At 42.1% G+C, this 12,726-nt stretch overlaps 1 protein-coding gene across 9 annotated transcripts in view; it reads right to left on the reverse strand.

The window, feature by feature from the left end:
• LOC132998410 (A-kinase anchor protein 13) overlaps positions 1–12,726 on the reverse strand; it is a 109,904-nt gene that overhangs the window by 61,337 nt on the left and 35,841 nt on the right. For all 9 annotated transcript variants that reach the window (XM_061068038.1, XM_061068039.1, XM_061068046.1 and 6 more), the window contains exons 7-9: positions 10,408–10,597; positions 8,098–10,177; positions 6,744–6,829 (exon numbers count right to left, since the gene is read on the reverse strand). In XM_061068038.1, the coding sequence (XP_060924021.1) occupies positions 6,744–6,829; positions 8,098–10,177; positions 10,408–10,597 (2,356 nt within the window). The remainder of the gene's footprint in view (positions 1–6,743; positions 6,830–8,097; positions 10,178–10,407; positions 10,598–12,726) is intronic.

Genomic DNA, 12,726 nt, shown 5'->3' on the forward strand with positions numbered 1-12,726 from the left:
TTTAACTAAGAAAGACCTTTTTTTTTCCCAGACAGATTTTTAGGAATAAGAGTCATTCTGCCTGGAAGGAGATTACGCTGCTGAATCACTTCATGAAATTCACTTTAATGGATTTTATTCATGAATCATCTTTGACCTACCATTTCTGGTTAACTTATAAGATTTCGGTCCTGCTTTTAAACTTCTTACCTTGCATTTTTGCTTTTGCCTTTACTTATTTATTTGTTTTAGGCACTTAACAACTGTTTTCAAAGCTTCTCTCCAAATGACTGTTATTACTGAAGCAGCAGCACGACATTACATTTACTAAACAACTTTGTTTCAAGTGCGGATCGGGAGCCTACCTTTATCAAAACCACGTCTACAGCTCTTTCTCCTTTGGCACGGAGACTGTACCTCCGCTTGTGTCGTTCGTACATTTTCCGTTAAATATCCAGAGCAGATTTACTGAGCAGCAGGTTAAAATCCAGGGGAAACACCACTGAGGAGAGGCAAAGCTGCCTGCTAAACTTCACATCTGGCCGCAGAGGCAGCCTCCTACCAGACTCCAGCTCTGCTCCCTCCCTCCCTCCTTCTCCCATTCCCTCCCTCTCTTTTCCTTTTCTCTGTCGCCTCTTAACTTCTCTCCTCACTCTGCCTGACTCATGCCTCTGTTGTCTCTATCTGTTTCTCGCACTGGCTCTCTATGAAGGCTGTGAATGTCGCTCCCTCATCCTGTGAATCAGCCATCCAAAGTACTACATTGTCAGTATGACGGATGACAGAAGGACATTATTACTTCAGTTAGTATGATTCAATCTTGAGAATTTATGCTGTTGAGATTCAACACCCCCTGCTGGACGAGGATATGTTAGAGGACACTAGTCAGGAGCCTTGTGCTAGACTGCACCTCTCTCACACATCGCCCTCTAACTGGATGCAGCTATGCTGAAAGATGTTGGGAATGATGTAAAAACACATGATCAGACTCATCTTTTTATCCAGAGACAGAGGTTACAACACTTTTTTTGCACATGTAATATATCATGTGCAGGTCCAGATTATATGGTTGAAATTAAGAATTGATTATTACTACTATATTTTTTTAATTAAATATGGATATATATGTATACGTGACAATATGTCGTATTCGCGCATAAAATTTGAAAAGCACATACCTCCAATGAGGAGCATCATACCTCTTAAATTCAATCAAGCTGCACAATATTTCACACACTTGAGAGACCCTCTGGAGAATTGGGTACGGACTCTCTCCAGAGTTTGCCTTTCACCCATGCACAATGCAGCGGGAGATTCTCTTATCAGACACATTCAAAACAGCAACAAATCCTCCGGAGGATTCATGTGAGGGGTGAAGCAGCAGAAACAGGATTTAATTAGTTAATTCTGATGCAGAATCACATGTTTTTGATTACAGCAATGGTGTCCAACCGTTTCACCAAAAACTCTTTTGACATCGAATCGTTGTCTTCTATGTGTATGGCACCACTTTGTCATCCTGCAATATTAGCTTTTTATATTATTGTGTCGATTAATGTTAAAAAAGTCATCAATACACCTTCTTCTGCAAAGAGTCTCCTGCTGTGTTTTCACAGTTGCTCCTCCAGAGTGTCTGCGGACTGTATGCTAGGGGCCAGGTTGAAGAAGTCCACAGAAACTTCAAAGGTTCTTACTCGGACAGTTGCATTCACTCATACAGCAGCTGCAGAGAAAGAGTATCTCCGGAAGACAGTGCATGTCTGAAGGCAGCTTCATAGATATTCGTTCCATAAACATGCCTGGTTTTCGTCTAGATCCATGAATTATTTCCATCGAAAAACAAGGGAAAATGTTAAAAGAACTATCCTATCTTGCAATTTAAAAGAAATTTGATAGTTTCCTCCCTGACCCAAACTGCATCCGTTAACCAAGTTTCATGGAAATCCGTTCTGAAAAATTCAACAAAACATGAGATTTTAATAATGTAAAATAATATCATATCATTATTATACGATTCTGTTGGAAATACAGAACTCAAATCACCATGACCTTATTAATTCTTCCTGTAATTAGTTGTCTCAAAGGAAAAATAACAGTGAGGTTAACAGTGGATGAGCACAGACTTCTGGGTGTGTGCACAGAGAAGTTCCACACATGTGCAGATGGTGAAATTTATGCAGAACCTCACTGCAAAACAGACGTGAGAAGTATAATTTGGGTTTAAGAAGGAGAAGAAGTGTGATATTGAGTATGGATGGCTTCCTCTGTCATGCTAGGATAAAAATAAAACTAAATCATCTAGAAATATTCTGCCCCTCACTGCTGTCGTCCATCAGATCTTTTAAGGTGCCTTTATGATCCTTTATAAAATCATATATATCCTGGAAATAATTACACATATTTTTTATTATGACAAACAAGATACATGACAGAGATCTATGATATTTGTATTCACACCACGTCCCGAATCCAACGTACACTCCTGAGTTTAAGAGTCGGCCTGCACTCTGTGGTTGAGCACCTCCTGCAGGATGTTCAGATCCATGTAAACCTGTGTTGTGTGGGCTGGGACACGAGAATCTGCTCTGACATGAGGTCCTGGCCACAGCTGTCCAATATCACAAAGCCGTGAATCCCTGCAGCCACAAACAAATCAAACCCTTCTCTAATCAAAACCCTGACCTTCACTGAGTACCAGGTGTTCCATGGTCCAGGGGAAACACGGCGATCAATCTGCTCAGCCAAAAGAGCCACAGAGTTTGCACAGAAAATAGAAAACTTTGAATGTAAACTGCTGTTTGGTGGGATGACAAACTGATGATCTCTATATCGCTCTGCAATAGTTCTTAGTGTACAGCCAGAGAAAGTAAGTGGAGCACATTAACTCTCCAAACAGCTCCCCAGCTTGTCTTCTTCCATCTTTTCTCATCATGAAGAGGGAAAACTGCAAGAGGGCGGGCACGCACACACACAAAAAAACATTGAGGATTTATATTATACTATGTTAAAAGAGAAATGCTGCTCCACCATATAACCTCCGCCAGTGACCGTACAACAGTTTTCATATCTCCATATTTATCTGTCTTCAGAAGCCAGGGAGTCAACTGTCATCATATCACTGTGCATTGACACACATGTTCCACCTGTAACTGAGACATCTTCAGTGTCCTGTTTAAACTAGTGAATTGATAATACTTTTAATGTGTATATTTTCTTAGTTTTTTAATTATTTTAACTCAGGGACTTGTTTGTAGATTATGAGAATTTCCCTTTTTATTAAACCGTTGGATTTTTGTGTTGTATTATCTGTTCATGTTGACACAGGTACTGAGAAATGTCATTTCGTTCCACAGACAGTTTTACATATATGGATGGAATGACATAAATAAACTGATTCTCATTGCATCTTGACTGGAAACAGCTGAGGAACTAAAGAGTGCAAGTCCCTTGATTTGTACTTCTGTATAAACACAGGAAATGATACCTCAGGTTCTGTCTGTACAGTTGCCCAGTTAACTCTGGTTTACTATAGTGTGTTATAGAGGCCTTATAACCAATTGCTTGCATATTGTATAAAATAAATCAGTACTTCATACCCTTCATCTTGCTGTAAGCATATACGTATTTCTTCCTTTTCTGACCCCTGGCTGTGAAGTTCATTTATTCAATTATTTCTTTAACCAAACAGCAAAAACGGCGGCTAAAATGTACTTAGCATCTCCAAGGCTGCTGCTGCCTACAGCCTTGTTACACAACAAGACTGTGAATGCAGCCACTCCCCACATAAATACAAGCAACAACAGTGCGCAAATGTGTTTACTGAACAGCCTCTCGGCTGCAGCACATTTACATGGACAATTACGTTCTTCCTCTTTGCTGTGACTTCCTTATACGTTATTTATATGAATCCCCCCCACCCCCCCCAAAAAAACTTAGAACAATATCAATTTATCTCATGCCTGAGTGTTGGGTGTTTTACACTCTTTGGCACTTTGACAGGACTCGCAGCTGCAGAGGAAAAGCGTGTTATTCTGCTCTTGGGGTGTGATTTAAGAGAACTTTGAAGCCGCTGCGTTTTCTCGCTAACTACAAGTTCCTGTACTCCAAAAATGTGAAACACAGACGCCTCAGCTGCTGATTCATCCGCGACCAAATTATCTGCTGTCTAAACAGCTTACATCTTATCAAACCACCAAGGCACTCTTTGTGATTTGAATTACTTCATTAACCTTACACGTCATTTCAGGCAGCTAGTTGTTGTTGCTGTCATTAAGATTCTGTTATCCAGTCAGTTTCATTATCTGCTGCTGTAATAATCCATGACATACAACGTTTTCTTTGCTTTATTATATTTTTCAAACAGTTTCACGTGGTATGAACTATTCCTCTTCAGTTATAACAATTTGTATTCATATTATCGCAATGAATGTGTCTCAATTGATCAAACTATTTGAACAAAAATACTATTGCTACATGCCTCATTGTTACCTTCTCATCATAGAAAGTACAGGAGATTTTAACAGGATCAAGATGCAGGTCACTACATTGTCACTGTGGTCAAGAGGAGAGGCTCCAACAATGCCACTGGTGCTACATTGCCCTCTGCTGGCTGCACCGCCCTCCTGCACACATTGTGTACATCCCCCTGCAGTCAAGCATCTGGCATTCAGAATAAGCCACTGACCCAGACCACAACCCAGGAATAAGCAGAGCCACTCCAGTCTATGGCTGCTGAGGAATCCGTCAGTCAGCAACATTTCAGAGTAAAGTCCCGGCCTGTGAAGATCACATCCATGTGCTCTGAGGCGGCTGGGAGAGAAAACTAACTGCAAAACATGATTCCCATTGGACGAGGCAGGGAGATTCTGCTGCATTTAATGGTAAAGTAAATGTAGAGGTCATACTTAAGGACAATCCAGCAGGTAATGTATTCCTTGCTGAATGACTGCACTAACTAGAATTACAAAAAAAACAGCTGACTAAGCTGCAAGTCTTCAAACTGAAAGCTTTTACTCAGAGGGGAAAGTGTTCCAGACAGCTTTCTACCTCAACTTCCTGCAAATCTCTCAAGCTTCTCATGAGCAAACCCTGCCTCCACCTTCTATCCCAAAACCTTTAACCACTTTTCTTTACTTCAAATTAAATTCTTAGCAATTTAATCCAAAAAAGAATTACACTTTTTTAAAGATACTAAAGTTTGTCACTGTTAAAGTAATGGAAAGAACAAATACTATTCAGGACAGGATTTAGTTTCTACTCATCCACACATTCACTGTCAACGCTGAGGAAACTACTAACAAAAGTAGCCCAGTGGAATTTTTCTGGCCATGAACTGTATGTTTCTTTTCATGCCTACATTTTCATTAGGTTCTGTTAAATGCAGGTTTGACTTCGCCTGGCTTTCTCAATCTGTTGTGCCAACCAGTCCTGCAAACAGGATGCAAAATAATTCAATTATAAAACAACGGAAATGAGTCACACCCTCGTCGTGTGAGCTCTGGATTAAACTCTTGTCCAACACTGCAACTTCTAAATGAGCTGTATTCTGACTGAGGACGCAAAGAACAGCAGCAGTTGAAAACATGCAGCCACTTTAACGAACGGTAGCGACATGTACTTGTGTGATACACGTTGAGTGTGATACTCAGTGTGTTTACTTACTGCACCTCTCTGATAATCGTACAATTTCCCAGTGTTTGCAAATTATTATTTATTATCAGGGTAAAGTCTACTAATGGGATTCGACCAATACCTTTTTACCTCGACGAAGGAGGCTTTGTTTTGGTATGTGTTGCAGGATTAAGCAAAACCACTGGACGGATTACCATGCTGAGGTAAAGATCAACCCACTCAATTTCGGTGCAGATCCAGATCAGTGGGTAAATCAAGTAAAATTGTATTCACTTTCTTTAAAATGGTGAGATGGGACATTTTGCAACATTTATTTTGATCTCTCTGAGAATAAGCCATGAATCTTGATGATTGGGCTGATATTAATGAAAGTGCAATTTGATTCAGATCCACATACATATACAGATCTAGTGAACTTAGATATGGTTTCATAAGGAGTCTGTTAGGTATTTTCTTGGCAGAGTTATGCAGTCTCTGAGTGCCATTTTACAATCACCTTTTATCACCACCATCAATTAGTATTGTTATGGCTGTATTATTTGTTGATATATATTCATATATGAAGGTGGTGAGTTGGGCTCAAAATTTTGAAATGTTCTAAAAATAAATGTCGGATTTGGATATAAATGTAATTGTTGGTTTAGAGTTACTTTGGCTTACATGCCAGACTTTTGACAAATGCAAAAGACACAGGGTTTTCCCACTATATTAACTTTAAAAAAAATTGCACTGAGTATTTAACTGTATGTTTCTTGTTTGTTCTTAATTCATCTCGCTAACCAGAGATTACCTGTCGGCATCAGAGCTCTCTCGTTGCTTTGTAGATCCTCACTGAATCTGATTCACAAAACTTTTACCACATCACACGTCACAGCAGGAGAAGCTCGATGGTTGCGTTAGTTAAAGTTAAAATATCTGCTGTAAACTTCAAACTCACGCCACATTTTTCCCCAGGTCATGTAATAGCTCATGGAACTGGTTACTGGTCGCCTCTTAGATAATTTCCTATGCCAGAGGGGTATTTCAAGGCTTTTGCAAACAATGACTCAACTTGAACTCATGTTAATCCATCCTGCGTTGACAACAAAGCAGAGTCTGATAGCTGACAACCACAGGACAGACTTGAAGCTTACCGTGGAGAAGTCTGTTTCCGCTGCTGTGTCAATTTCTTCCTCCCCTGCAGCAATTACAGTGTCTTCAGACTTGATGACATCTTCCTCTGGAGAAATACACACAACACAATGCAATCAGTCCAAAGGCAAAGCCTCCGAATACAGGAATCAATAACAAGCGTTCAGAGCGAAAAGGAACTGCGACTTCTCACTGAAGATACACTGATGAGGTAGACGTTGTAAAATAATGATGTGACAGCTTTAGTTTTTAGGTTTTATTTACTTCTAAAACTCCCATTGGGAGAACAACCATTTGAATGTGAATGAATTTGTCATTCTTTGATTATAAAAACAGAAAGCATACAGTCCACTGATGATATCATATAATTATTTGAGATGGATCCTTCCTCTGGAATCGGTCTTGTTATGTAAGTGACCATGTCTGAGAAAAAACTATCCATAATGGACTTTGGACTTTTAGTTTTTAAGCCTCTACTAGAATCCCAGTGGTTATTTTACATCTTTATACTCAAAACTTGAAACAACAGAAACCTTGTCTCTGGCAGCCTCATGACACTAGGCCGCTGTCAGGCTGTAAATACATTCCCTTGCTCATAATGACACCCCGCTCTCTACGTGACGCACAGTGCCAGCAATGCCCTTGACCTCTTTTCATTGGACTTGGGTCCAGTACAATTATTCCTGATGAGTGAAAATTGCCAACAAAGGAGAGCTGCAAGTTCACTTTAGAGAAGAGAGACTCTGCTGGTCTCACTTCCTGCTTTGCGCACACATCCCATGCATGTTTGTTCTGGAGAGCACAGCCTTCTGGCTCCGCGTGTAAGACTCGGTCACATGCGCTGGTAATGTGACTGTGTCTGCTGACATACTGCAGCCAGGGAGTGCATGTGTGCGTGAGACAGAGCCTCACAGGGAACATGTGAACATAAAGGGAAGTTTTGTCAGACTATACATGGCCTTAGGTGCCAAATATATAAAACGACTGTTACATAACATGTCACCATGTATCCTACAGTCCCGACATAAGCTAGTGTGGCAAATTGAATGTGCTGTCAAATTTTAGGGAAAGTGTTTTAGAATAACCTACTTTTTTTAATTAAAACAAAACACAGCCATATATCATGACAGGATGTCGCACAAAAGCCAAATATCTCTGCGAGCACAATTATGGTGGGCGACATTGCACTTAGCTTTGGGGAGCTTTTGCCATTAATCACTTGGGGAATTCGAAATCTGATTTAGCATATTTGTTTAGAAAAAAAGCTTTGACAAACACATGGCCCAGTGATGTATGTGAGAGTGTCGCACTAGAATATATCTGAACTCAGACTGAAATAAATCAGTGTTTGCTCACCTTGGGTTGCACTGTTGTTGCTTTCTGAGGCTCCATCCACTGTGTCAGACGTCTTTGGAATCTCATTCAAATCATTCTCAACAACAGGTTCACCGGCTGTTTCATTGTTTGGAGAATGTGGTTCTGCTTCTGTACTGTCTTCTGAAAGCAGAGTGATACTTCGTGATGAAGCGACAGTGATCTCATTCTCTGCATGAGTTAATCCCTCATCAGGTGACGTTTCTTCTGTTGTTTTCTCTAAATCATCCTGTTTCTGTTGCTCTGGCACAGATTGCACATGCCCATTCTCCTCTCCTGAGGCCACCAGGGACCTATCACTGGTCTCTGTTGACTGGGGTTCACCTCCAACTGGGACAATCACTTCGATATTTTCTGCAGCAGACTGACATGGTTCACATAGGACCGTACAGGTGACCTCCGGTGCTAAATGATCAATCTCTGCATTCAGGTCAGAGCAGTTAGCCCCTCCGGAGTCCTCGATCTCTGACAACACGGGACCCAACGACAGATCCTCTTTGGAAAGTTCTGGGACAAGTTCCTCTCCTGTGCCCTCCGGGTTCAAAGGCTCCATTGTCTGAGGGCTGGGTGGCAGTTGTGATTCAGGCTCCATGCCAGTCTGGTTGCAGTTGGTCAATGGCGCTGCCCCGTCAGCGTCAGTGGGTGAATCGCTTTCACTCGGTTTCATATCATTTGATTCCTCAACCAAGGCTCCTTCTGACGACAGTTCTGATATCTTGCTTTGAACCAAGTCCTGCTCCTCTGCTGTGGCACCGTCATGCGTGGGGTGGAAGATTTCCGTTGTGGAGCTTCCGACTGACCGGAAACTGCCATCGTCATCACTGGAGAGGCTGTGGGCCATGCAGTCAACTTGGTCAATCTGTGTTTCTTCTGTGGAGTTCCCGGCGGTCTGATCATCTGCTGTGTTATCAGACTCATCCAAAGGCAAAGATGAGTTTTTGATACTTTGTACAGAAGTTTCAGCTATATCCTGACCATCCAGCTCTATACCATTTGCTGTTCCAGTACAATTCTCAGAGTTGGTGTCTGGAGCCAAGCCCTGCTGCTGCTCTGTAGCGTAATCCCTCCCAGCTGTTTCCTGGTTTTGTTCCAGGCTGTTTATGTCTGGTGGAGGTTCCCCCTTGTGGAGGCTTTCTATCAGGAGACGTGAAAAAGCAGATTCAGGCTCCTCGCTTACATCACCGCTGTCAATCAGTGATGGATGTGGGAGGTCCCTTGAGGCTGATACAGGGTCTGTTAACCCTTTATTATCCATCTTCTTCTCGTCTAAAGAGAGTCCATCGCAGAGTTCCTCACTCAGTTTCATGTCTTCTGTCCCGACAGTCCCCTCTTCCTGAGCGCAGTTTATTGGTTCAGAATCAGAGTTGTCAGAAACCTCTGAGCCCTCTAACGTCTGAGTCTGGCCCATGACTAAAGCTTTCTCGTCTCCACTGGGCGTTATTGGATCTGTTGACTCTGAGTTGGTCTCCTCCTCCTTCTTCCTCCTGGCTGTGCTGTGCTTCTCTTCCTGCTCAGATCTGTCCTCTCCCTTTGTGGCCTCCTGTCCTTCCCGGATCACAGCCTCTCCTCTATCAGTTTCCTCTGCCTGTTTACCACAGCCTGCTGATGGTAGGATTCCCACAGTGAGATTTGCCCTTTCTACCTCACTCTGAGCTCCTTCACTCCTGTGACACAAACTCAAACTTTGGGTGGAAACAACAGGCTGCTCTCCTACCTCCTCCCCTGCTTGGCAATAATCTCTCCCAATGTTTGAACTAAAACACACCCGCTCCTCTGGGGAGCGAAGGCCATGGTCCTCAGGGCGTACATCTGATGTTGGAGTACTCGCAGACAACCTCCCGTCTTTCTCTGCCTTTCCAGTCTCACTGTGTCCTGAATCAGTCCCGCTGCTTTCCACTGGGCATTTTTCTCCCCAGCTGCCTTCAGTTTTTGTATCCAAACACTCAGATGCTGTGGCAGCCTGCTGTAGTTGCTCCACGCAGGTTCTCTCTGTTTCTATGCCATCACAACATTCGGCAGCTGTGTGCAGACAATCGAACTGCAGCCCCAGTACAGAAACTCCCTGTAGAACATAGAGGAGGAGGAGGATAAACGTTAGCTTTTCCCACAGAGAAACCAACAGAGCTGCTGCTCCTTCGCTCTTATCAATCGGCAGCTCACTGATTGCATAAGGTGTTCTACCGGTTATACAAACGGAGTTTGAAGGTTAGAAAAATGAGGGCAGAGTAAAGACAAACAATCCGACAATGTTTAGTGGCTGCAGAGCTCCTGGATGAAGCCAATGTGACTCACCTTGGCATGGAGATGGCATATCAGGTGCAGCAGCTGCTCCACACTCTTCTGAAGGGTCGGAGGTTCGCGACCGGGGTGGTTTCTCAGTGTCAGAGTATGTGTGTTCAGCCTGGGGAGGTGACAAATTACCCGGGCATCTGTAGAGACCTGGTGGACACCGTCAGCCCCTTTCTCTGTGTCCGTGTCAGCCCTGTTGTGAAAGAGACACTTGCATCACTCTGAACGGTCTATACAGCCTGATTGGCTCACACAGCCCAGATCTGCTTTTTACAGATATGTCAGGCTCACACGTTTCCTTTAATAATCCACGTGCTTGCTGTTTTTTCTTATTTCCAGGGACAGAAAGGCCAACAGTCAAATGCTGTGGTTGTTATTTTCATATTTTTCAGCCGTTCAGCAAGTAATCAGCCAACCTGAACAGATATTGTCAAGTAAAAAAAAAGCTAGTAAATGTTAAAATGTTGTAGTCGGTAGAAAAAAGGTTTTTCCGTTCCTGGTAAAATACGCCCAGTGATTGCCTACATAAAGACCACTCCTTGTCGATAAGCTTCCCAAGATAACTCCCACTTGCTGCATTTGCTCGAAGTGTTGAAGGTAAAAGTATGTGCAGTGTTTTTGTTCCTAAAGATTGTGCTGTAAAGAGGAGACACCTCCCAGTCAGGCAGATACGTTTGCGTAATCCTGGGTGGATTGCTTGAGCTGTGAGGCCTGGGCGCTGAGGTCACTGGCCAGGCTGTGAGTGACTTCACTTTTCATGAGGGAAATGTAATTACCGACACATAAAGAGAGAGAGAGAGCTGTAAGTTGTAAAGCAGCTCAAGTGCACGCTTGGCAGTGAGCGCGTTCACTAAGTGGGGGCTGTCTTTCAGCTTGTGGCATCTTCATTTTAAGTTAAGTGAAAACTATTCTGCGGCAGATAAGTGAAGTGCTAAGAAGACATAAACGGGGTCCATTTCCACTTTAAACCGTGTCTCAGTTCATTTACCAAAGAGCCGTTTAAGGCCTCATTATAAAAGGATGAGAAAAATTTGACCTCAGGAGTCAAAGCATTGTTAGGGATAATACCTGTCACCTCCGAAATAAAAACACAGAAATACCCTTGTAATTAAACTAGAGAGAGACAACACTGCAGTATGTTTTGAATTACAGTTAAACATTGTCAGTAGACTCAGGAGTTGTCACCAAGGCTTTTGTGTTGAGGAACGATTCCCATCTATCAATCATGTTCCCTCGGAACAATAGTGGCAGCCCACAACTTTTCAATTAGCCCTCAACTCTCTAACTGCAGCTCAGAGTGCTAAGCTAGGCTGCAGTTTGGCTTTGTGGTGATGCTCTGTGGATACTTCCATTGTTCCATGAGAACAACAGACAAACTATTTTGCCTCACAGAAGGAGGAACCCACGCCATCCACCCTCTGATATATTGACATGAGAGTGTTTGTACAGAGAAGAGAGCAACGTTAACTGAAACTCTGAACTGGTTTCACTGTCAAACACTGGAGACAGTCTTTTAACGTAGAATTAAAAACCATACGTGATAAATCCTATCAAGAAAAGTGGAAACAACATGTGTCTACATGTCAAATTTGTGTATTTTTTTACCCGAGCTTACATTTTGTTTTGGATAAAAGCTCTGTATATCCGCTCTATATAAAGCATGGCAGCAACTCAAACATTGTGCTTTCATACTGTGACATGTTGTTGCAAAGATGGACATCTGAACCCATCACATGTCATTCCGTCTGTCAGTCCAATTTGGTGAAATAAAAATAATAAAATTATCAAAACGATCTGGCAACGAACTATGAGTTACCGAATACCAGGTTCAGACAGACAGATGAATGTGGAATAAGTAATGTATAAATATATATATATATATTTACAGAGAGAATCCGACAAACTGTTTTCATTTCACACTGATCAGCAGCTGAAAAGACGATGGATAAATACGGGAGACATGGGACATTGTTTTGAACGTTAACTAGCATATTTGATAGCTTATTAGCTAACATTACACAAAAGCCATGAGGGCTGTTTTTATATTGAAATATCAACGTGTCTTTTCACCGGAGCTCAGAAATATTTTGAGTGAGTGAAGTTACGTCACATAGTTCTCACTGGAACATATGTCTGTGAAGTGTTCAAACAGTTTACACAAACACAACATTTAGTTTCAAGCACAGTAGCGTTGTATCAAGCATTTAGCGTTTAGCATTAGCTTGATTCCAGTCTATTTTACTTTCAGGCTTAAATAATTGGGTCCCAGAGGTGCACTGATTAAAATGTCTTTCCCATCACACAGTATTAAACAGTGGTGTA

Source organism: Limanda limanda, chromosome 3 (genome assembly GCF_963576545.1).
Source record: "Limanda limanda chromosome 3, fLimLim1.1, whole genome shotgun sequence".
Classification (NCBI taxonomy): Eukaryota; Metazoa; Chordata; class Actinopteri; order Pleuronectiformes; family Pleuronectidae; genus Limanda; species Limanda limanda.